At 41.7% G+C, this 27,658-nt stretch overlaps 1 protein-coding gene across 1 annotated transcript; it reads left to right on the top strand.

Annotated features, from left to right (window-relative positions):
• Positions 1-989: 989 nt before the first annotated feature.
• Positions 990-17,024, top strand: LOC139464052 (neuronal acetylcholine receptor subunit alpha-7-like). The gene is made up of 6 exons (XM_071245578.1): positions 990-1,056; positions 6,300-6,439; positions 7,146-7,190; positions 9,842-9,951; positions 11,413-11,957; positions 12,818-17,024. The coding sequence occupies exons 1-6, from the start codon at positions 1,011-1,013 to the stop codon at positions 13,252-13,254; spliced, it is 1,323 nt and encodes a 440-aa protein (XP_071101679.1). The 5' UTR covers positions 990-1,010; the 3' UTR covers positions 13,255-17,024.
• Positions 17,025-27,658: the final 10,634 nt, after the last annotated feature.

Genomic DNA, 27,658 nt, shown 5'->3' with positions numbered 1-27,658 from the left:
ACAGAATGGGAATGACATTTGACAAATTGAAGCCATCTGGATAATTAGCACAGACAATAATCAAAGCAAGAAGTCCCAAGGACAGGGTAGATTGGTTCCCTGGTGTTTACACAGTTTCTAAAACAGAGACGTGTGACAAACGTCTGGCCATCAAAATGTATTCTTCACACTGTTAATAACGCCGGTCGCGTTGACAGTCATGTTTCAGGCTTGCGTCCAACAAACAATATGCGCACCACTATTTGATACAAAGCATAAATGCTATTCAAATTCGACAATGCGACAATTGGTCCCAATGTCTCTTTGTCGTAATGTTCCATTATCGTTAAACTGTCTCTTTGGTTCATTTTGACACTTTTTGCGTGTGTTTGTTTAGACGACGCGACTATGGCCCTTCTACTATTCCATACAAACTCTGACGCCAGCCTTCACATGACTGTCGACGGGCTATAAAAATGAATACCTGACATCATCGGATTCCTTGTTTAATATAATTGGAATCCACTGATATTCACGTTACATAAATACTTTTCCTTTTTAGTTTACATTTGTTCACACTCATTAATACGATGTAATCGGTAGGACAATAGTAGTCGTTAATACGCCAGCTTGATGCATGTGTGTAACAACACTCCGCATTGTGTTAACTGGGCGGTTGTAGTTTAAGCAATCCATTACGGGTCGCCCAGAGGGACGTCACGATGTTTCACAGGTAGATTGAAAACGATAATTACAGGTAACATAGGTGATTACAACATCGATTAAATACATTTGTCGAAACTCATTAACTCCGCCAGTCTGAAAACAGCTGATGTTATATCCTTGCACTATGTACATTACCTTTGAAGCAAACTTAAAATTCGTCACTCAGAATGTTTTTCAAGTTTGACAAATCAAACAAGGGCAGCGCTAGCATACAATAGGCGCGCTACCAGTCGATGAGGCACGGCCCGGGATACTAAACACAGTCAGGTACAGAAGGTGGAGAACAGCGCTCGCCGAGTGACGGGATGGACACAGGTGTGCTGAAGCTGCTTCTTTCCATAGCGTTATACGGTAAGTATTGTAAAGCATAATATAACATATGCGAGGCAAAGACTAATAAGCCCCATTCACATGGACAAAATTTACTCATGTAAGCAAAAGTATATTTACATTGCGTTCACATGAAGTTTATGCAAGGCAGAAGAAAAGATAAGTTCATAAATAAATTGTGGACTTTTATCATTTGAGGCCATGTCGCTGTCGAAGATAGTCAACCAGAGGCGAAAGAGAGGCTTTCCATACTTTCTTAGTATGGGATTAGTCTTAGGATTATGCCAGGAAAGAGAACTGTGGAAGAGAGAACGTTCTCAACACTGGTGGAACAATGTCGTCAAAAGATCATTTGATGATAAACTGTGGATCGATAACTTTCGCATGAAACGCGAAACATTTTATGTTCTTTGCAAGGAACTACGGCCGTATTTTCCTGCACAGGATTTAATATGCTTACGTAAGCAAATAGAGAATCTGTTCACATGACCAGAAATACTCCAGGAGCATTTATACTTATGAGTAATATACTTTTACTAGACCTCATCAGGTGTAGCAAATATACTTTTCTCATGTATCTTTACTCCTGGAGTATATTTACTCACGTAAGCAAATGCGTTCACATGCCACCATAAGTAAATTTACATATGTAAGTATATATACTCACGTAAGTAAAAGTGTCCATGTGAATGGGGCTTTAGACTCAGTGCACATGTACTTAGTTCATAGTTGTGTGTTCGGCAATGTCCGACGCCGACGTGTCGATTCAAAGAGATCGTCGGTCGGGGAGACGGGTTAAAATTGTTGAACTGGACTAGTCCACCTGAGTATATGGATGAGCTTAACAACCCTTCTTTTCCATGTCGGCGGTACCGGAGAAACCCGACGTTCTGATAAAAACAGTTGTTTTTTTCCACAGGCATGGTCTCTAGAGGAATAGCTTATTAGCTTCTTTTTGAAAGAAGTTAAAAGCTTCAGACTTAAACTGTCGGACAAAAGAAAAGTATGGTATATTTGAAAATTGGATTTGACTAAACAATTACAACGTTATCAAAACGTCTCTTGTCTGAAAACGGTCGCAAAAACACTGGTCCAAACCACAAGTATTTAATACATAACAATCAAGTATACCATTTCTTGTCTGTTTCATTTTAAGCCACCATCAAACAAGGGTGTTTATTTTCTTTTCCTTGCAGTTTATTTGATCAGATTGTGTTCCGCGTTGTGGGGATGCGAGGCTCGATAGTAGGCCATGTTGCACTTCATCACACTTCCATCCTCAAACTGACGACATTGAGTAACGCCAGCGTCGCTAACACGTCTGCCCGGACGCTTGTAGACCCTTGCACGACTATCAGAGCTGTCCAGATGAAACTTGGACTCACCTTTGCACGGCATACATGTCCTGTGCTTGTCGTCTAAACTCAGACGCTGTCTACCTGCGTGCCTGACGGCGACGTGGAGGCAGAGTCGAGCTTATCGCTGAACGGCGGGTCGCAGGTTTCTGTTCCTTCAAACGGCTGCGTCCGGTTCTGCCACTGATTGATCTCAACCCAGTTATTTCTGAGCTTTTAAAGTGGCAGTTTGGATCGACGCACCAACCGAATATGGTTGCCACACGTGGACGACCGACCCATGGCAAGTCATGAGTGTTGTTGCCCTGCTGCAGAAAACGTTGATTTTCAGCAAACCGTGGCATTGCGTAAACGTTATTTGTTGTTAAACATAAGCGTTTCAGGAGAACCTGATAGCTGAACAATCATAGTGTGCTGTTTAAATTAAAACAAATTTGTGTGAGTATCATACTCCCAACAAATACGCAAGTATCCAAAGTGTACGCCCTGTATTAACATGCACGTTCAAATTGTGAATCACGACCTTAAAGTCGAGAAGATGTCTCCATCACAATCTGTATTGAATGATCCGTTATTTTTTTCCAGAATACATTCATTTTGAACATCCGTGCCCGATGACCGCGGTTGAATATTTCAAGTAACTGTCTTGTTTCATGTACTCGTGTGAATAATGTAGTACATTACATGTTCATGTGTAGAGTTACACTTTCGGCAAAACAGAAACCTGTGATCTTTGTTTCGAATCCCAGTCTCGCCCGAATGATGTTTCCGGGTTTGTCTGCGCCAGACCCGCTCTCGGGGCTTCACCTCCGTGGTAAACAACTGCATCACTTCAAGCTCACATCTCATCTGTAAATCCGTGATAAAATACAATACAGATCAGACCAACTCACGCACAGATACAGAATTTTTATGTTTATATTTCACAACGATATTATATTTTGGCGCAGTATCCACAAACAGGTGAACAAATGACAACGTGATTCTCTACACAGCTGGACAAAATGACAAGTTGAAACGTGTGTGCGACTTTTGTTCTGAGGTCGCTGTTAGCAATATGAATGTAACGAAGGGGGCATCAAGAATTGGTTTAACACTTCCCATGTTGGGATTCGAAATGCTGCACGTCGGCGTGACGAGGGAACGCCTTAACCACCTGGCTGTTCCACAGCCCTTTGTCAACATGTATTGTCTGACAGGTAAACCTTAATTAATATTCTGTTTGCCACTACTAAAAAGCTAGTTTCAATCGTTATGTGCTGTAAGTGTTTCTATTTGACGGTAACTAAGGGGCGGTCGGGTCGCCTAGTGGTTAAAGCGTTCGCTTGTTACGCCGAAGACCCGGGTTCGATTCACAACATGGGTACAATGTGTGAAGTCCATTTCTGGTGTCCCCCGCCGTGATATTGCTGGAATATTGCTAAAAACAGCGTAAACCCAACCTTACTCACTGATGGTATCTAAAGGTCTTCTCTTCATTTCACGCCACTTCATCATGTCCATCACTTTTTAGGTATCTAGATCCCATATTACCCAGCCGTGAGAACAGTATATAGAAATGAGCCTACTGGGTCTACACAATATAGTACTCTAACTGTAATCAGTAACTGAACCTATTTCACCATCACAATATCAACCAGACTTTGTGTTACTGACTGTCACGATGGAGCGACGGCGTCAAAGGGAGAAGTAGAACGGAGTGCGATCACGGACAGACTTAATGTATCTTCTCGCCCAAGTATAACTGTAATACTTCAAATACCCAAACACATTGCATATTGATTAATAAAAGGCTACCGCCTCCGTGGTCTAGTGGTAGAGCGTCCGGAGAGCGGAGGGTCCGGGGTTCGATCCTCGGCCGCGTCATACCAAAATGCGTTAAAAGATGGTTCTTGTTGTTACCCTGTCTGGCGCTCGGCATTAAGGGGCTAAAACAAGGACTGGTCGGCTCGGAGTCAGTATACTGTGTCTGAGTGGGGTATCCGTGTTAAACTGCGGCATGATATCTCAGTGTGGTAGCACTATAAAACGGCATCAGTCTGGACTAGTACAAGCAGCCACAAACACACATACACGTACATACACGTCGATATATAAGCGCAATAATCTTGGACGCGACGTTAAACCCAATTTCACCTCATCTAATAAAAGGCAGTGGTTTATTGTTATATGGTTGTATGATTTCAAATACTGAGGTAACAGTTTCAGAACAGGGGTATAAAAACAGACGACAATAGTGAAGTCCAAACTAACACACCTACTGGTCAAGAGTCAACTGGAATGACGCATGTATTCAATAAGAAGGCAAATATTCATTTGTATGTTTACAAAGATATATTAAAAACGTTTTCTTCCTTATAGTGAGTGAGTTGGGTTTAACGCCGCTTTTAACAGTATTCCAGTTATATCGCGGCGTGTCAGCTTAATGTGGGAGGAAAGCCCGAAGTGATGCAGGTCTCAGACGTTTACCACTTCGGTGAAACCCACGAGCATGAGTATGGTGCTGACAAACCTAGAAACATAATCGGGGAGAACCGGGATTCGAACCCACAATCATAGGTTTCTTGCGTGCCCAAGGGACGCAACTCTGCACAGCGAATCGCGGCGCCTTAGACGACTGGGCCACCCGTGCCCCCCTTCTTCCTTATAAACGCAATCAGCTGATTAAGTTGAAAAAGTTAACTGAGCTGTCTGTACACGTACATTGTATGTCTGTGATGATGTTGGTTGAACCATCCCTGTCGTTACTTAGTAGGCATGGTTGACATTCACATCAAAGTGCGCCAATCACAGACAAGAAATCAATATAATCTGGTGTTGTGTGTGTTGTTAGCTGTTAACATGACCAAACTAAGTGGGCTAATGACTGACCTGTCAATTATACGCCATTAACTGGAGCGGTGTTGTGAGAAGCACAGTAAATATGTAGGTAAATAGACAGTTCTATACAAAACACACTTACTTTCCATGCAGCGATTACCTGGTCGTTTGTCAGTGCCACGTCACAAACGGGTCGCAAACAACTTAACATCAAGTGAGGTTTAATGATTCCAAGGTTGGGAATTATATCTGTTTACTACCGATGACACGTTAACAAAGGGATTATTTAGTATATGATCAGTTGAATAAACAACAGTCAACATGTAGCTCCCCAGTACCAAGTTGTTCGACTCCCCATTGTTCTTGGTGCCTTAGGTTTGGTACCTCCCAATCTGTTGACTGACATTGGGATAGTTTGCTGCCAGGATTACAGCCCTTCTGACAATCTGGGTAATGTAGCAGGCTGCAGTGTAGGGAGTCTTCACATTCTCCGAAAAGTTCTGGGTGGGTTTGACTAGGCAGCGCTTCCTAGGAGAAGTCCCATTCGCTGTCCGGGTTGCGTGTAGAGGGGGCAAGGGCCCCGAGCTGATAACGAGCCTGACTGTGCCAGGATCACCCAAACCCTCTTTTGTGCATTTTGTACTTTAATCTGTAAATAATTATAATGATAATAATAAGCTAGGTACTTTTATATTGCTGGTAAGTAAAGGAATTACGCCTCAGATTTTGTCAAAAAGAAACCAAATGTTCGCTGGAGTTTCTGGATGTCCTGCAGGACATCTACAAACTGTCAGACAAACACACGTCAAGTCTTGAAACAGTCTAGTGTGTCATCCCTACAAACTGTCAGACAAACCCATGTAAAGTCTTGAAGCAGTCTAGTGTGTCAACCCTACAAACTGTCAGACAAACCCATGTCAAGTCTTGAAGCAGTCTAGTGTGTCAACCCTACAAACTGTCAGACAAACCCATGTCAAGTCTTGAAGCAGTCTAGTGTGTCAACCCTACAAACTGTCAGACAAACCCATGTCAAGTCTTGAAGCAGTCTAGTGTGTCAGCCCTAGTAGCCTCTTCGTCTTCTGGTTGCAGGGTTTCCGGTCCTGGGGTTTTCTTTCGAGGCACAAAACCGGCTTCGGACTGACCTGTTGACCAATTACTCCGTGAAGGTTCGTCCACAGGGTGTCACGGACGTCGGACTCGCCTTCAACATCCTTACGGTTAACGATCTGGTGGGTCGAATTATTAGCGTTGTACCCGTTTTAGGAACATTAAATTATTGTATTGTTCATTAGGTTCAACTTTAATTCAGCAGCTTTTGGATGACGCGATATTTGATGTCCAACTCACAAGGTGGACAACATGAAGTATATCGTTGTTACTGGACAGCCAGAGGCCCACAACACATAACGTTTATAGTTCATCCGCCATGTTCACAAAAAAGATACATCATTTTTATAGATCATCTATCAGGTCCACTGACCGATACACTTCTTTCTTCAAACGTCTTCTCATTTTCGAAGATATTAAATTACCTGTTATTTAATTTGGATGAATACTAGTCCCCGCGTCCTTCCTACACGTTTATCTATTTTGCAATTAAGATTTAAGCCAATAAAAAGTTTTACATTTCAAGTATCCTTTGCATAGAATGGTTGTGTTCTGTGCGAAGGTTATGGCGAAATGTCTGCTCATTTTCATGTGTTGTGGTTAAAGCGTTCGTCACAGAAGCCCGGAGTGTGGTTCCACACAATTCCCCAAAGAGGGAGTCCATTTGAGTTGTGGGGAAATTTTAGCCCCAAATGCTTAAAACAGTTTCAAAGAAACCCTGGCCTGTCTTAACAAGTGGCTTGTTGTTCACGGATAGAAGGTTGACCAATGTTGCGGTTACCGTTTTTTCTGTGATATATCTTGCAATGTGTTTCTTTTCTTGTGCAGGTGACCCGGACTCAGACGTTTTCCGTGTCAGGCTACTTCACAGTGGTAAGTTGCACTCGGAACAGTGTGTAGCAGCAGCAGGTGTTAGTGGTACCCACCCTATATATTTGCTATAGAAAATGAAGCATCGCATAGCGAGTTGTACATTGTGTCCATATGATGCTTCCATGCATTTGAATTTTGAGAAAAAATACTTTTACCTAAAAGCACAAGAATGCGAGAACGTGAGAAGGCGAAATTTTTGCAAAATCTCCTGATGTCTTATACCCGCCATTCGTGTCTATTTTATAGCTTGTTTCCAAAGTTTGATCCCGCGAAAACGCGAGATGACCCTCACATTATTCCACAATTTGCAGATGTGCATAGCACAGGCAAAAGGTTCCGATGGTGAAACCAGTGACGTCAACCAGTAACAGGGGTTGTGTCTAACTCGGAAGTATGGTTGTCTGTATGGCTCATCAGCGTCTGATGTATGTCTACACAAGGACTGTGGGGGAAGCTAATACCTGTCACGTTGTACAATTTGTGAATCCTATTGTTTGTGTCTTTGATCCAAACCAGGAGTACATGTTGATAAGAACCGAATGCATGCTCTCATCCGCTCTGACCCCAGCAGGTATATACACCGCCACTACATGACGTGTGTACTATATGCTCCTAACGGTAACGCCACGCCCCTGGGTGTGTTGACTCCATGACAAGTAGCATGGCGCTGCAGTTAGCCGGTACAGTTTATATTTACCACACAAGAATGGGAACCTAATTGTCTTGAATAATTGCGTCGCGTTAATATTGACCGCCATTGTTAGAACTACAATGTACAGAATATTTACAGTGGCACAATCGAAATACAGTCATCACCGCAACATATTACATGGTACGTTAGTCACACTCTTTCCATAAACACATTTGGTATCGATTTTCGTCAGACCAACTACAATGCATAATGACATGCTACATATGGCTGAAGTGTTGACATGCCACCTGATGGTCGGTATTAACGGTCCTGTCACAGATGATTATGCGTGACCCACCACAAAGGGTAGAATGTGCTTTGTAGCACTGTTCTCCTGTGAATAATACCTACTGCTCGTGGTTTCTGTCGACCATTGAATGTGGCCATGTACCGTTACACGGTGAACGAACCCACCTCTAATAAGGCAGATGTATGTTTCATATAGTGAGTGAGTGAGTGAGTGAGTGAGTTGGGTTTAACGCTGTATTGAATAGTATTCCAGTTGTATTACAGCAAGTCATCTTGTGGCAGGAAAGCCTGAAGTGATGCAGGTATCAGACGTTTACCACTTTGGTGAAATCCACTTGCACGGGTATGGTGCTAACAAACCTCGAAACATAATGGGGGAAACAATATGTATGTATGTGTGTGTGTGTGTGTGTGGGGGGGGGGGCGAGTGGGGATTTGAACCCACAATCATGGGTTGTGAAGAAGGGAACTATGGACAGCGCACTGCGGCGCCCTAGACGTCATGGCCATTCAACAACCCCTGTAGTTTACATACACTATGTATGTATGTATGTATGTATGTATGCACATGTATGTATGTAATTGATGTGTATGTTGGCGGGAATTCGGTACGCACGTTTTACTTCCAAGGGCTAGGTGTTTGTATCATGATCTATGCGTTATATTAACTTGTACCTCGATGGTTAGCATAGTACCATTAATAAATGTAACGATTTAGAAATATTACAAGTTACACGGACCACTGCAGAAAGAAACATTTAGATTAAGACGAGGTGTTTTAATCTGTAAGCTACTTGGATCCGTTGGTGTTTGTCCGAATTCAGATTTAGCTCGATTGTGATCCTTCGCTCGTGATCATAATGAGCACTCCTGATGACCCATGAACCATTCCAAAAAGTGATCTCGTCTTCGACTGACGTGTTCTGTGTCGAAGTATGGAAGTTACGATAGTCGTAGAGCTTAAATCGCTTTGTGAAAAGGCTCTCGTGCTGAGTTTCTTCTCACCTAAAAGGGACCATCACTTTTGAATTTACGAGTTGAAACACATGTTATCTGGAGGCAGTGGTTACCCTCACAACAGAGTGAAAACCGTTTCACTCTCTGCACTAATTACTACATCTACATCGAGTCTGAGCTCGGTGAGCAATGTGTCCTTCTACCTGTCACGTGGAATGTCACTATGTGGTTTTACCTGTATTAAAACTCTTGCAATGCCATTGGTTAATCCGCACCACTTGACGAAACAATGCATTTCAATTTAGAGACCCAAATCACGTGACCGACACTCGAATATTCACTCGTCACATGACTGACCTGTCAGATATAGTCTCGTATGCTAGTTATCAAGATGTTGTCTGGTAGAAACATGTCACGGTTCGTAGATTACTGTAATGAAAGACTGGACAGTTTAAAGACTTCATAAACTTTAAGTGAATTTCCGTATAACAAAACGAATGATTGCTCTTGACGAGGTAAACATTCGAAAACCAGAACCCAAGGACACCAAATATAGTTCTTTCAACAGGAAGCAAAAACGGGTTTTTTTCAGTGTTTCTTGAACAGGTGTCTCCCTTGTTAACCTCTTTAAGCCATTGTTAATTATATCTTTGAGACCCCGGTTGATGCAAGATGAGTAGACGCAAGAAGAATATCGGATACTCATTTCTGTGGTAGCCCATATATACTGACTCATGTATTGTATTTTGCCAAGATATGGAACGACACACGCCTGGAATGGAACACTACAAAGTACGACAACATTATGTTTCTCTTTTCCGATGAAACTGAAATATGGCGACCCTCGCTCGTGGTAAAAAACGCGTAAGTTATTCGAATCATTTTATCTGAAACACTGTTAAGCATCCACGAAGATAAAGAATTACACCATTTCACAATTAATGTTAATTATTCAATGACAATGATGATTATGCAACATGCAACTCATGTATTCTACAAAATCTTTAGGCATCTAATTTCGATCTTTAAATCCTCTGTGTTGCACTGTGTATTTATTCACTGTGAACATGGCACGAAGAAGGATTTCAGAGGCGCAAAGATGGCAAAAAGGCGGAGAGCATGCAGCAGGGTTTTTCAGCTGCAGCTACCATCACACAGTAATCAGCCGATTGGTGAGACAACATGGTGAAACCAATTCTGTGGATGGTCTTCCACTGTCAGGACGACCTCCTGCGACGTCACAGAGTTAAGACTGCTTCGATTAGTACCACGACAGGACTGTCTACAATGGCTACCCAGTCCACTTCTGCAACCAGAACCTTGAGTGACCGAATGTGAGCAGCGTGAATGGCGCCTAGTGGGGTCGTCAAGCGCTCCCTACTGCCAGATCGCCATCAGGGCTTACCTTTGGCACGGTGATTAACTCGACGGACTTTGTATGTGAGAACCTGGTTGAACCCCCTCGTTCTGACGAATGCTCCATGTCACGGATGACAACTGGTGACTTGGCTGCACAGGAATGCGGCTTCGATACCCAGGATACGCGATACACCAAGACACCCGTGCCTTGTAGGGCGTCTCGGTAATGATTGGGGGAGGTTTCTCACACGATTGCAAGTTTGACCTGTTTATCCTACAAGTCAACCTCACAGGTAGTCAGTACGTTCGAGATGTCCTGCAACCAGACACCATTGTTCCCGGGCAGCCTACCAGAACAACGCTGTAATTGTCTCTGCCTCAACCCGCCTTAAATCTTAAGATCTGATTCGACGGGAATACTTGGGTGTCGTATACAGGCACTGGAGTCACCTGTAAAACGTGTGCGGGATTTGCATCGCGAGTTGCGAGTTGCCCTTTCAGTAGTTCCGACGTCTGGCCGAAGAGATGAGACACGGGTTGGAGACCGTCATCCGGGCATGTGGCGGGTTCACTCTCGAATGAAAGTGTGTAATCCGGGGCCTCAGAGTGACGTTATTATATCGAAAGAGACACCTGCAATTGCAATATGTCAATGGTCGGTCGGATCGTTGGTTCCATATTTTCATGTCTGATTACGTCCTTTCAGACATATGACTGGCCGTAAATTGCATAAGACTGCAGCCTGTGTTAGTCTTCATCACGTCACGTTTTATCAAGTTTGGAAATATCTTGTTCTGTTTCGATGTAACTTGATTCTGATAAGCTACATAAAATTGAATCGTAGTATGAAAATATTTTCCCGTTCTCCGAATCACTTAGTGGAGTTAGACTGTTAAACATTCAAACTGTTTTACTATCATTGAAAAATGATTATCATATATTTCTTGTGTTCGTGGTATGTTTTAGAATCGACAATTTAGACGTCATCGCTAACGAACACATTCCACTGAAAGTCAGTCACGAGGGCAAAATATACTGGAATCCACCCGGAATTTACAAAACCTACTGCGACATTGACATCACCTACTACCCCTTCGACTTCCAGCTATGTTCTGTCGTCATTCAAAGCTGGGGCTACAACATCGGGGAACTTGACTTAAAGAAATATCACGAGGGTGTGGACACTGGTGAGTATGTGAAAAACGGGGAGTGGAGCTTGATAGAGGCTTTCAGCGAGAGACAGGAGGAGACACGTAGACGTAACTTTGAAGCCAAAACCTTTGCCACGGTTGCCTTCAAATTCCGACTTCAGCGGAGACCAGAATATTATGGCATCAACATCATCCTTCCCGTGGTGGTTCTGTCCATCCTGTCGGCCCTGGTGTTCATCCTGCCTCCGGACAGCGGGGAGAAGATGGGCTACTCCCTCACGGTGCTTCTCTCCTTTGCTGTCTTCCTGACTCTCATCGCTGACCGCATGCCCACCACCTCCCGCGACACCTCCTACATGGGTAAGAAAAGGCTTGTCGTAGTGGTAGTTGACGTAGTAGACCTAGTAGTAACAGAAGTAGCAGTAGTAGTTGTTGTAGACGTAGTGGTACTAGATCCTGAACACTTCATATATGAAGACACAGCTTCGTTGATTTAGAAGTAGCGATAGTAGACGTCGTAGTGGTAGACGTAGTGGTAGTAGACCTAAAGTCGTAGCGATAGTTGGCGAAACGGTTACAGACATACAGGTAAAATCAGTACTGGTAGAAGACGAAGTGGTTGTAGACGTAATGGTGGAAAATGTAGTGGTAGAAGACGTCGTTGTAGAAGTTGTACGTTGTGGTAGAAGACGTAGTTGTAGAAGACGTGTCTAGAGGTAGAAGACGTGGTGGTTGTAGATGTAGTGGTAGACGTCTTAGTGATAGAAGACGTGGTGTTTGTAGATGTAGTGGTAGAAAACTTATCTAGTTGTAGAAGACGTTTTGGTTGTAGATGTAGTGGTAGACAACGTTGTGAGGGAAGACGTGGTGGTAGTACATGTGGTATCAGAAGCAGCAGACAGTCTTGATTTCACTGGCCAGATACAGATCACACATACCCCAACCCACCCCCCCACCCCCACCCCCACCCCACCCCACCCCAACCCCACCCCACCCCCACACCATGAACATGTTCGTGGATGAGAACTATGGGGTTTTCCCCTATTTAGTAAGAGAGACGAAAATGAATTCCCATATGTGATTGGCGTTGTTGAGTAGACAGGTTTGTGCAGCATGTAATATTTTGTCAGTTCTCTTTAACCTGTGTCCATATATGTCATCCAGTCTGTTGTGATCTATCGAGCAATTTCTAACCCTGTTTATCATGTGTGATATTTCAGCCATGTACCTGGCTGTCATCCTCTGTCTGAGCGGCCTGTCCGTAGTGCTGACCATCGTCGTCCTGGACTTCAACTTCCGGGAAGGTAAAGTGCCGCCGTGGCTGGAACATGCAACCAGGTGTGTAGTTATGCCCTTGACCTGTGCCCCGAGCTTGAACCGGAAGTCGAGGTCAGCGTCAGTCAGCAGCAACGACACTGTGGGAGATCCCAAGTTCAAGGACATTCAGAATGCAGTCCACGAGAGTGATCCAACCGACGCCGACGGCATCGCGAGTGCCCCCTCTGCCAGCCCCAGTACAGAGATGACATGGCAGGAGATAGCCAGAGCCTTGGACGTGCTTTTCTTCAGGCTGTATCTGGGTACAATAGCAACCGTCACCATCGCAGTCTTAGTTGTTCTGGGTTCGATGATGCTCCATAGTAACACTAAGATTTAGGCTTCTCACTTCGCTTATCCAGTGCTTTATATATCCTTGCTATCAGAAGGAATACCCTGAAACATCGCTACAAGAACTTCCTTTATATTCGAAAGACAGACAGCTACAAATTGCAGTCTATGGTATATTCAAGAGCAAGAAACGCTATGTGATAAGTATTTGATAAGTTAGTGATAAGTTAGTGATGAGTTAGTGATAAGTATGTGATAAGTTAGTGAAACGTATGTAATAAATTCATAATAAGGTAATGATAAATTAGTGATATGTATGTAATATGTTGGTGACACGTATGTGATAAGTTAGGGATAAGTATGGGATAAGTATGTGATAAGTTAGTGACACGTATCGTATAAGTTTGTGATGAGTATGTGATAAGTTAGTGATAAGTATGTGATAAGTTAGTAATGAGTATTAGATACGTTAGTGATAAGTTAGTGACACGTATGTGAGAAGTATGTGATACGTTAGTGATAAGTATGTGATAAGTTAGTGATAAGTTTGTGATAAGTTAGTGATGAGTATGTGATAAGTTAGTGATAGGTATGTGATAAGTATGCGATAAGTTAGTGACACTATATGATAAGTTAGTGATAAGTATGTGATAAGTTAGTGATAAGTATGTGATAAGTTAGTGATGAATATGTGATATGTTAGTGATAAGTATGTGATAAGTTAGTGGTGAGTATGTGATAAGTTAGTGATAAATTAGTGACACGTATGTGATAAGTTAGTGATGAGTATGTGATAAGTTAGTGATGAGTATGTGATAAGTTAGTGATAAGTATCTGATAAGTTAGTGATGAGTATGTGATAAGTTAGTGATAAATTAGTGACACGTATGTGATAAGTATGAGATAAGTTAGTGATAGGTATGTGATAAGTTAGTGTTGAGTATGTGACAAGTATGTGATAAGTTAGTGAAGAGTATGTGATAAAAATGTGATAAGTTACAGATAAGTATGTGATAAGTAAATGAAAAGTTAGTGATAAGATATAAGTATGTGATAATGTATATATGATAACAGAGTGAAGATATGAAACAAACAATAATCGAAGATGACACATTTTCATAGCTAGTTGTTCTCTGACGTTGACCTGTTATATTTTTAATGTATATACATATTCCACAATTGATCCTCGGTCAGACAGGGCAGTCCTCGGAAGTAAATAGGTTGGGTACTAAACAATGTAACAATTATTACTCAAGTTCAAGATAAGTTACTGTCATGCTTGACTAATTCAAAATAATGGTTACAAAATAAACAGTGTTTTCTCGAAAAGAATTAATGAAATAACCCTACAAAGAAATATATTTAATTGTACCACAACCTGTTGTATATTTGCACTGCATGCACGCATATAAACCATTTCTTTGAAATCAACATGACAGGGGTAACTGTTGAGCAAATTTGTTTCTCCCACAAACGTTATAAGATAACAGGAATTTAGGTATTTTGAAGGTCCACGTAAGTAGCAGTTGGTTTGAACTATCTCCCCAGTAAAGTAATACATATTACGAATGACTCTCTCTCTCTCTCCCCCCCTCTAAGTGCGAGCTGGCTGAACTTGACACTTAGGTATTGACTGGTTTAAAAAAAATCCTCTTTTAAACCAATCAGAATCAAACTTTCGTCAATGTTGTGGTAGAATGGTCTTTAACGTATTCCAACTACCTGTCCTATCAGGGCAAACGTCATCTCTACTACACCATGTGAATTAAAATATCTGTAAAATTAGGACATAGTATTATGTAAGACCATAATACCCTTATTTGAAGCACATATACAGCATATTGGTTTTGTTGATAATATCAGTATTACATATATAGAAACAGTGGCTTTACTTTAACTGCAGCATTGATAATGCCAAGTACAGGGCCAAGTTATTGCGATTCCAAACTGATTAGAAAATAACATACATAACAGTCTTAATTTACAATTTTCTTTTATGCTGAATAATAGAAATATACCGGGGCGATATAACGGAAATGTCTTCAGTAGTTTACGATAACTCCCAGGCCAAAATCACGCCAAGCTGTTGATATAACTAAACTGGTTGAAAAGACAAAGTATATTATATATATTAATATACCTTTAGTTACATGCATGGCACAAAGATTAACATGAAATAATAACACTAAACTGCAGCAATCAAATGACACTAGCAACGATACTAAACCCCCTAAATTACTTACAAACCTTTAAAGCACTAGGCATATATCTAATAAAAACAGACCTACTCGGCCGCATCTAACAAAGTACAACAAACAAGCTGCCAATAAACCCTCAAAATCTAAACCTATAGATACACACGAACTCCATTTATTCCCCCCTCCACCTTTTGAATGGCATATTTCAAAATTCCAAATTTGTTCTCGAAATTAAGTAAGCAACCCTAAAAGCCCCACCTAGGTTGCCCCACCTTTTCGGACATACCCTTTTCGACCAAACATTAAATGGCCTGGCAGTCTAGTGCGCGAAATACGCATATGTCGCAAAGCGCACGTTCAAATTCCAAATTTGTGTAAGTAAGTAAATTGTGAACACAAGGAAAACCAAGGCCGGAAAACATGTAACTGGGCTTGTCAGCCAGAACTTGGTATATACCCGCTATTACTACAAATAATATAATATTCCTGCTGGAATACACCGTTGCCCTTGGCTGCAATTGGGAGGACGTGTGTTAGCAGAATTCCGTTGATGCAAGACTGCCCTGCCCGTGGCACAATCGGATGTGACGACCTTGGGCGGGGTTGGTTACTCTTGGTCATCCCGACCTTGGCCGATCACGTGTTGACCCATGTTGTTGAAACCGAGCCCATGGCATTGTGATGCTGCTGGGCGCTACATTGAAAACCCTGGCTACGGCTGATCGGGAGCCCGATCTGCAACAGGACAATGACGTTGTTTCTTTGCACTTCTGTTAATCTTGGCATGTTGTTGAAATGTCACTGTTCGATTGACGCAGATGCCAGGCAATCAAAAACCCTGCACTTTAATACCGGTCATAGTGAATCTGCACGTAAAGTGCGTGCAGCTCCATGGCCCTTTTGTTAAGGCACTCTGCGCGTTTTTCTGAATCGTACGTGTTCCCCGACTAATGGTTTTCATGTCCTTGTGATCATTTTGATCCGTGACATTTGTCACTGATACTGTAACACATGTTCATTTTGCACTTCTTTGTCCGCTAAGAATGCTTTTATGGCAAAACATATCCGTATTGCGTTTCTTGTTTTGAAGAGTCTAAACAAACTTTTGAAATAGTAAACACAAATAAATGTAATGAATACATTGAAATGAACTTCAGTCTAAATTTCAAAATATGTTCACGCATTCATTAAGGGATTCCCATTTTTTCAACAGCAAGTTAAGAACATACAGGTTAGTCAAGTCATCTATAAATATTTGCTTACATATTGCCAAAAAACCAAGCTCATAGGCCACATTTCTCAAAACTTCGTTTAAGTGATCCTAAACTAAACATTGAAAATGGTAGATATACAAAAACACCAACCCCATTGGAACAACGTCTCTGTAAAACATTTGACGTCGTTGAAGATTAGCAACATTATGCAGACCAAGAAAGAGGAACACAAATAATCATCAATAATGATAAAGAATTTGGTACACTCTGTTGAAAGTAACAACGCTTACTAATTTTTAACAACAGTTATCCAGAAACAATTTCCAAGATCTGTTACCATAACTACAATTATAAACAAATTCCTTGTATGTACAACATTACCAGAGTTTTTGCTCAATTCTCATATTGTTTCCATGTCATTATAATACTCTTGTTTTACAATAAAGTTATAATGTACCCCCTTTGTATTTTGAATGTACCTGTGTTTTGCACTTATTGTGCATATATTTTGTAGTTTGTGATAGTGCAATATTGCCACTGTTTCTTCATGGAATGTTACGTAATACATATCTCATTTTTGTATGATAGTTTGTTACAGTCGTGTACAGGGGCACGGTTGGCCCAGTCGCCTAAGGCGCTGCAATTCGCTGTGCAGAGTTGTGTCCCTTGGGCACGCCAGAAACCTGTGACATTGTTTTCGAATCACGGTTCGCCCCGAGTATGTTGTCACTATACCCGTGCTCATGGGCTTCACCAAAGTGGTGAACGTCTAATACCTGCATCACTTCGGGCTTTTCTCCCACATTAAGCTGACACGTCGTGATATAACTGGCATACTATTCAAAGCGGTGTTAAACCCAACTCACTCACTACTTTTGTGTATGTTTCCGTTTGGTTAACTGGGTTTGTGTTGTGCTTACTTCTGGTTTAAATTTGAAGTATGTTACTATGTTCAACCCAAACATCGTGAATATATCATGCCACCGTATTATTTTTTAGGAAAATTATTGCAAACTACAGACCATTATGTTGATTTCCTATGTATCCAGAAGCAAAGAACTTACACGGGTGTATAATGTCTGCCGAATGTAAAAACAACTGTTAATACAATTTACCACGCAGAGCCGTAAACCGCCGCATGAAAAGGTATGAATCATACTTTCCATAAAGTGAACTACCTGAACCTGTGCTCAAATTTTCACGATGTGCACCATACATGTGATTGTGAAGACAACTTATTACAAATTTCTGATATCAAACCCGTTGTTTTACATGTGTTGTTTATTGAACAAAGTCATGCGTTATAGAAGCCTGGTATTTAATCGTGTTGAACAATAAGTTGCAATAGCCGAATAAAGAGAGAAAGATTGAGTGCGTGTTACATGCTTGACCTGGATTCCTCCCGGCCCTGGAACCATTTTCGCTGACTGCCTGAATAACATACGATCCATTGCAAAGCTGTCCGGGTAAGGGAGATAATCACCCACTCTCAGTGATACAGCTTGAATAAGATACGATGTACAGCATTGCAAGGTCAGTGCGTGATAAAGCTCTATACTACGCCTATAGCTAAAGGAGATAATCCCTCAATGCGCAATGCGTTTATTCTTACACAATATGGACCGGTTATCTTCAGCGAGGTGAGGTGAAATTGGGTTTAACGTCGAGTCCACGATTATTGCACTTATATAGCGACGTGCAATACACGTGTGTGTGTGTGTGTGGCTGCTTGTACTAGTCCGGACTGATGCCGATTTATAGTGCCAGCCCATGCCACTGAGATACCATGCCGCAGTTTAACATGAATACCCCACTCAGACACAGTATACTGACTCCGTCCCGACCAGTCCTTGTTTTAGCCCCTGAATGCCGAGCGCCAGGCAGGGTAACAACAAGTACCATCTTTTAACGTCTTTTGGTATGACGCGGCCGGGGATCGAACCCCGGACCGTCCGCTCTCCGAGCGGACGCTCTACCACAAGACCACGGCAGACGACTCACCACTCTAAGATGTATTGAAAAAACACACACAATTAATTCTCAACCTTATCTAATGTTAATTCAACAATTTATCATAGACTTAACAGTGGGATATTCTGCTGATAATCTCTCATTATCATATTGAATAGTTCTGTACATTCTATCAATGTTTATTTGTACAAAGCTGTTTATGTATGTACAGAAGTGAGACACGAACAAACTATTGTCTGTGTGTCTGTCTACAATGTATACCGTACAATTAAACCGACAGCTAAGTGATTATATACTGAACCGCAAAAGAAACGTCACCATGGATAGATATATGAGAAACCTTATTTGTCCAAATACTGTAAACATGCTTTGAGACATATTAAAAAGATGAAACTTGGCAAAACTGTTTATCAAATTTGAAACTAAACTGTCAAATGTTCTTCAAGTGAAACACAACACCAGGCTCTTAGAAAATAGCACCACAAGTCAGTATCTCGTGTGTCCGCCATGTGCATTGATGACTGCTGTGCAACGTCGATAATTGGAATGGATAAGGCGGTTGATGAAGGCCATAGGCACTTGAGCCCACACCCTGAGGAAAGCCTGACGAAGTTCAGCTGCAGTTGTCGGCCTTGGTCGGACGTCATTCAGCCGTCTCGTTGAATCTCGTCCCCTAGGTGCTAAATGGGATTTAAATCGGGACTGAGGGCAGGCCACTGCATGGTTCTGATGCATTCTGCTGGAGGAAGTCTCTTGTTGCTCTCGCATTGTGGGCACCGGCTTTATCATGCTGAAACTCGTGGTTGCGGCGACGTGCCAAATGAGGTATGGCGTGTGGTCTCAAGACTTGATCAATGTACCGAGCTGCCGTGACACCATTGCCTCTCCCTGGACCAATTTTCTAGAAGACTACAGGGCCGACCCTCTGTGCAAGACCATTTTCACCCAACCCATGATGCTCGGACCATCCCCTGACTCTCTCTCAACAACACAAGCATCCGAATAACGTTCCCCATGGCGTCGCCAGACTTTCTCTCTCTGCCATCTGCTGTTGAGATACAGTTACGGCTCTCGCTTGAGAAGAGGACTCTTCTCCACTGCTGGTTGCGCCAATGCTGGTGCTGTGTTGCCCACTGAAGACGGTCACGGCGATGACGTGGTGTCAGAAGGGGTCCTCGGTGCGGCCTGTGAGAGTGAAGGTGTCTGCTCGTCAATCGTCGACGCATGGTGTCCGCACTAATGTGTCGCTGGTGTGTCCCCATGGTCTCTCGAGCAGTTTCCGCAGCAGTAACAAAGCGATCTTGAAGATGCTGTCGCACAATCTGACGACCCTGATGTCGGGTGGTGACCCTTGGTATTTCACTACGTGGTCGTCATCTGTAGTGTTGGTGGTCTGGTACAGTTGCTAGAGCCTGTATATGGTCCTTACGTCGACTTGAAATACATTGGCTACTTGCCGGGCGGTTTGTCCAGCTTGCAATCGTCCAGGGGCTTGGGTCGCTGATTTCTTGTCAATCTTGGCATGTGGTAGCAATTCAATAACGAATGAATGTTATCCGATCTGGGTGGATTTTTATAGTGCTAGAAATGGGGGAACGCATGTGCATTTCAATTTGCATGGAACTCACGTGCATCGGGTTACCATGGCCGTTGCCGTGATGCGTTTGTGCGATCGGTTTTATTGTTTTCTGCTTTGTTTTTTATCATCAAATTTCATTTTTCCGGACATGGTAATGTTAATTTTTAGAAAGTTTGTCAAAAATTACCCAGATATTTAAATGACAACTTTCATGCAGTATTATTTTGGGTGGCGTCACTTTTGCGGTTCAGTTTAATATAGAAGCCGCCGCAAGTGCAATCACCTCCGACTGCGAATCTGCTGTATGCATTTGACCACAATGTCTACTCACATACCAATCAGGAAAAGTAACAGACATCTCATTCGCTTACTTGTCAATATTATTGCAGGTACCCCCGCTATCAGTGTGGAGTACTAATTAAACATTCAAGTTATGTTACACGCCACTATATCCCTTTTTTTAAAACTTGCTAATGATATAAATCGACTTAAAAAAAACACTGCACTTTGCACATACAGAACAATTATATAACAATACAGAACAATTATATAACAATGCAAAACAATGTTCTCCCTTTGTCAGCATATACAAAGAAACACAGTGATCAACTTGAAACACTGCATTTTGCACATATATTATATTTTATACGAAAACAAAAATTATCTCGCTTTTTCAATGTATACGAAGAAAAACAATTGTAAACGCTATATCATATAGATGTAGACAGAACATTCTCTTTGGCTACACTCAGCTGTATACACGCTATCTCATATCAATATAGACAGAATATTCTCTTTTGAAACACTCAGCTGAAAACAAGCTATATTAAATCAATGTAGACAGAATATTCTCGGTGGCCACACTCAGCTGTATATAGGCAATATTATATTAATGTTGAGAGAATATTCTCGTTGGGAACACTCAGCTGTATACACGCTATATTTTATCAATGTTGACATACTATTCTCACTGGCCATACTCAGCTGTATATAAGCTATGTTATAACATTATAGACAGAATATTCTCGTTTGGAACACTCAGCTGTATATAAGCTATATTATATAAATGTTGACAGAATATTCTCGACGGCCACATTCAGCTGTATACACGCTATTTCATATCAATATAGACAGAATATTCTCTTTGGGAACACTCAGCTGAAAACAAGCTATATTAAATCAATGTAGACAGAATATTTTCGATGGTCATACTCAGCTGTATATAGGCAATATTATATTAATGTTGAGAGAATATTCTCGGTGGCCACACTCAGTTGTATATACGCTATCTTATATCAATGTTGAGAGAATATTCTTGTTGGACACACTCAGCTGTATACACGCTATCTCATATCAATATAGACAGAATATTTTCTTTGGGAACATTCAGCTGAAAACAAGCTATATTTTATAAATGTTGAGAGAATATTCTTGTTGGACACACTTAGCTGTATACAAGGTATGTTATATCATTATAGACAGACTATTCTCGTTGGCCACACTCAGCTGTATATACGCTATCTCATATCAATATAGACAGAATATTCTCTTTGGGAACACTCAGCTGTATACACGCTATCTTATATCAATGTTGAGAGAATATTCTTGTTGGACACACTCAGCTGTATACATGGTGTATTATATCAATGTTGACAGAATATTCTCGTTGGGAACACTCAGCTGTATACACGCTATATTTTATAAATGTTGAGTGAGTGAGTGAGTGAGGTGATGCAGGTCTCAGATGTTTACCACTTCGGTGAAACCCACGAGCACGGGTATGGTGCTGACAAACCTAGAAACATAATTGGGGAGAACCGGGATTCGAACCCACCTGGCGTGCACTAGGGACGCAACTCTGCACAGCGTATCGCGGCGCCTTAGGCGACTTGGCCACCCGTGCCCCTATAAATGTTGAGAGAATATTCTCGTTGGGAACACTCGGCTGTATACACGCTATATTTTATAAATGTTGAGAAAATATTCACGTTGGCCCCGCTCAGCTGTATACACGCTATATTTTATCAAAGTTGAGAGAAGATTCTCGTTGGCCATACTCAGCTGTATGCAAGCTATGTTATATCATTATAGACAGAATATTCTCGTTGGGAACACTCACCTGTATATAAGCTTTATTATATAAATGTTGACAGGATATTCTCGTTGGCCACACTCAGCTGATTCAAGGCTTTATCATATCAATCTTGATAGAATATTCTCGTTGGGAACACTCAGCTGTATTAAGCAATATTATATCAAAGTAGATATTGTTGCATTCTACATGCTGTTACTACATGCTACATCTTGTTTCTGCCTTCTACATGTTGTACTGCATTCTACTTGAAGATACTGCATGTTACTGCAGGATACACGTTCTCCAAACATAATACATATTAATGTTAATTCATTCTACATAATGCTACTGCATGCTACATCTTGTTACTGCATGTTACATGTTGTTACTGCATACTACTCGAAGATATTGCATGTTACAAACTGTAACTGCATGATACAAGTTCTCCATACATAATACATATTGATGTTAATTCATTCTACATACTGTTACTGCATGCTACATGTTGATACTGCATGCTACTTGAAGATATTGCTTGTTACAAACTGCTACTGCATGATACAAGTTCTCCATACATACAATGTATTAATGTTAATTCATTCTACATACTCTTACTGCATGCTACATGTTGATACTGCGTGCTACTTGAAGATACTACATGTTACAAACTGTTACTGCATGAGACAAGTTCTCCATACATAAAACATATTAATGTTAATTCATTCTACATACTGTTACTGCATGCTACACGCTATTGCTGCATGTTGTTACTGCATGCTACATGTTACTGCATGCTACTTGAAGATACTACATGTTACAAACTGTTACTGCATGAGACACGTTTTCCATCCCTAATACATATTAATGTTAATTCATTCTACATACTGATACTGCATGCTGCATGTTGTTACTGCATGCTACGTTCTGTTGCAACATGCTACATGTAGTTACGACAAATCGCACCTTGAAAACGCACCTGAAGGGAATCAGTCAATCTTTTTTTGTCATTACCTACCTACGGAGCGTGTGGTACACACAATATGATTACATAAACAAAAAACAAAAGACACATGATAATATGACATTAACAAACACGAATTTAGTAATTTTCTGTAGACAGCTGATGTAATGTTACTTATCATTTCGATTTTTTAAATTTTGTAATGTACATAATCGTTCACTTTCAAACACATTTCCATTCATATATTACATGTCCTGTCCTCTTGGGTTAAACTTTGCCATCTTCTTTTTTCGACGGGGGAGATTATGATTTGATGTCCTACATTTAATAAAAGTGTTGTGAGTTTGATTTTACGCCGCTTTTAGCAATATTCCAGCATTAGCACCTGGTGGACACCCGAAATTGGCTTCACACATTTTACCAATGTCGGGAATCGAACCCGGGTCTTCGGCGTGACGAGCGAACGCTTTAACCACTAGGCTACTCGACCGCCCAATTTCATAAAAGGAGAAAAAATGAATTAAGTTGATATCAAGGAGTTGACATCTTTCGAAAGGCAGATATCTAAACATGCAATAGAATTTCTGTTCAGACCTAGGTGTAACGGCCGGTCTCAAGCTTTGATAGAATTGATCTGTTAATGAGGTTTGTGGCAGGAGAATTGGTGAGTGCGACAGTATTTTGGCAACGAACAAACCCTTCCTTTTTGTTTTGTGAGTGGCTGGTGCTAACGGTACAACAGGGCATGCTTACCCTTTACCCTTACACTGGGTGTCATCACTGTAATCCATTCATATAATTGTCAGCACTATTTTGTCTTTTATCCTCTACTGAATCTGTTTACCCATTACCCTTACACTGGGTGTCATCACTGTAATCCATTCATATAATTGTCAGCAGTATATTGCCTTTTATACTCTATTGAATCTGTTTACCCTTTACCCTTACACTGGGTGTCATCACTGTAATCCATTCATATAGTTGTCAGCACTATTTTGCCTTTTATCCTCTATTGAATATGTTTCAGCGGATTGACTATCATCTGGTGCTGACGTGTTATATCTACAGCAAGAGTTAATGTGTCACACATATATTCTCGGGATTTAGGTACACTTTGGTAAGGCCAAAATATTTTGAAATGTTTTTTTAAAACAAACATCCAAACATTATCTGTACCGTTCAGGTCTGATACTAACGATTAATTTCACCTCTACGGCGTGAATTCAGGAAATGCATCACAGATAATTTACCGTAAGTTTGAAATTGCACATGACGAATAAATTACAAACATTATCAAAATATTACAAGGTTATAAAACAGTCAGCGAAACACTACAAACCAAAGGTCCAAAACACAACTATGATACCCGTATCAAATACATCTCAGTCGAATAACCATTTCTTGATTGTTTCATTTTTAGACATTATTTTAGGATAATGCTTTAGCAGAAGTAGATGCTGCACCATTGCAAGAAAAAACAAAGACTTGAGTTGGATGTAAGGCCACAGGTTTATATACAGACAAGTACAAGGACTGGAGAACACTCCTGGCCTGGGAAACACGGCTGACTGTCAACCCGAAGGTGCCCGGACAGAAGAGTTAACGCGGCTCCGAGGGTACAAACCACACGGAGCCAAATGATGGGACCCCCCAGGGAAAAGCGCAAAGGGGGTCTGCTGTAGGCTCTACAACCACAATCATAAAATAGGGCCTAGAGGGTATACCTCAAATACCACCAAACACCAAAATCACCACTCCCAGCCCAAAAGTGTTCCGCGACGCATACAAACCAATTGTCGTGCGATGTAATGTGTAATGTGCTAGTCCAGGATATTCACCTGTTGCCACATACAAACCCCTGTGACTTGTTCGACGCATGTTTATGACAGGACACATCTTTCCTCGCATATACTGAATTTTCCAAAACTTGCTACAACTACAATATAAAGGAAAACAAGCAGCAGTACATGTTCCTGATACATACAAATACTTGAAATTAGATTAACGATCAACTGAGGAAATGTTATACAGATGTTTACGTTTGAAATTAGAAGTAATGGGTGGGATGGGAGGGTAAAAACGTGTTACCGGTGTGGTTGTGTGGATGAAAAGAGGATGTAGCAACTAAATCCAGCTGCAAAATGGGTTACTTCCCTTTGTTTAGAGCATGTGAAGAACAATTCCTGAATAATACACTGATAAGGTGTAAGGCCATGCACTATTAAACCAGGAAGAGTAGCTTCCCTTGCACTATTAAACCAGGAAGAGTAGCTTCCCTTTGACCGTGGAACACAAATGCAGAGGGCGAAAGCCCCTTGAATTGGAATAATGTAGGATTACCAAAATAATGCATTTTATTAATTAATAATAAAATTAATTATCAAACATAGCTGTATACTTTCTTTTGCACGTCAGTTCAGTTGACAGTGAAACACTTGCAATAGTTATTTCTTACAACGCCGCCAGACCTTACACAGCTAGGATCATTCAGGACTTCTTGGACTATCGTGAGCTATTGCCATGGCATTACTAGTAGATTAGCATTGTGTGCCTGTAAAATAATTAGAAGACCTGTGTTCACAATGAGGTATTGATGCACTTGCAGCTTACACAAAAATACCGTTGTCAATAGTTTCGTATTGGGAGTCAGTTTCTCAATTTAATTGACTTACGTTTTCGTCTTTTCTTTTGGCGTAAAATGTCTTTTCAATCCGGAACATGTTTCCTATACTGGATCGGGTGGTCAGGCTCCCTCACTTAGTTGATGCTGGTCATCGCATCCTAGTTGCGTAGGTCGATGCTCATGATATCAAATACTGGATGGTCTGGCCCAGACGCGATTATTTTCAGACCGCCGTCATATAGCTGAAATATTGTCCCTCACACACACGCACACACACACACACGTTCACTGACAGTTTTCTTTATAAACTGACGTCCAAAAGAAACTTTACCAGAGTTTGAAATCACTCTTGCTCAAAAACAAAACATACATGCATGAAGTAAGGTGTATTGAGAAGATCAATATATCAACATAATCAACACTAAACATGACAATCATACCGCGACCGAGAATGACGTCAGAGCCCCCCAAAGTTGGGTGTGGTACAAAACTCGAGCTTTCAGAATCATGGACAATAGGCAGATTACATAAACAATCGCTCACGTTCAATAACAAGTCACTAGTAGCGCGTGTGAGCACCAAATGCCTCAATACACGCAAAAACTCTTCGACTCACAGAAAAAGTCACGTGGGATTTGATGCCATTCGTCTTGGAGGGCCAAGATCAGTTCTTGCCGGTTGGTTGGAGAGTGTGGTCGTTGTCGAACACGACGATCCATCAAGTCCCAGAGGTGTTCTATGGGGAACAACATGTCGGGTGAGCGTGCAGGCCACGGCAGGACGTTGACGTTGTTGGCTGAGAGGAAGTTAGTGACAATTCTGGCTGTATGGGCTCTAGCGTTGTCATGCTGATATATGACACCACGTGGCTGCTGTTGGAGAAATGAAAGGAAAACTTGACGAAGAATGTTATCCATGTACCGCTGAGCTGTCAAGTTTCCGTCAACGATGACCAGTGGTGTCCTCTCCTGCCCACAGATTCGTCCCTACACCATGACACTCCCTCCACCACCTCCTGCACGCAACACGCCGCCGTTCGTTCACCCCTTCGGCGGTAAAGACGTTGTCTTCCATCAGCCCTAAACATACAGAATCGACTTTCGTCAGTGAAGACAACCCTCTGCCAGTCACGACTTTGCCAACGTCGTACAGTCCGGGCCCATCTCAATCGCAGACGACGATGTTGCGCTGTCAATAGCTGTCCTCTGTATGGTCTAAAAGCCCTGATTCAATGAACCCTGAGTCTCCTGGCCACTGTCTGTCGACTAACCCTGTGACCTAAGGCATTTGTAGCCGATGACGTCACTGTCAGGAAGCGATTTCGGAGGTGCAAGGTACGCAAGTACCGGTCATCATTGGGCGTGGTCACCCTGGCTCTGCCTGTTCTTGGCCTGTCAGCGGTCCGCCCTGTCTGTCTGTAACGTTGCATGTAAAGTTGGTAACGGCAACACGGGAGCAACCGAAGGTTTGTGCAATATGGGCGTGGGTGGCTCCCATCTGTACCATACCCAAAGCTCGTCCACGTTGTTCGACTGTGTGTCGTGGCATTTCTTTTGTGTGTTTTTTATCACTGTGGATGTCTGACTTGCCGTTGCAATCGTGTTATACCCTTTCCCGCACGTGCATTTGCAGTTGTCCGTGGTGCACGTGTTTTTCACTTTTTCGCGTGTTATCTCGCAAACATGTAACAGACGATTAACATTTTCTGCATACACTATTGTTGTATTTAGGTTATGTGTTTTAGATAGACTTCATCGGAAAAAAATGTATTCTTTGTCTGAGATTTATATTTTCAGTTGGTAAAATTTCTTTTGGACGTCAGTTTATAATAGG

The sequence above is a fragment of the Haliotis cracherodii genome, unplaced genomic scaffold (assembly GCF_022045235.1).
Source record: "Haliotis cracherodii isolate W230 unplaced genomic scaffold, xgHalCrac1.p SCAF_16, whole genome shotgun sequence".
Lineage (NCBI taxonomy): Eukaryota > Metazoa > Mollusca > Gastropoda > Lepetellida > Haliotidae > Haliotis > Haliotis cracherodii.
The sequence above is the reverse complement of the archived record's forward strand: the minus strand, read 5'-3'. Positions and strand labels throughout refer to the sequence as shown.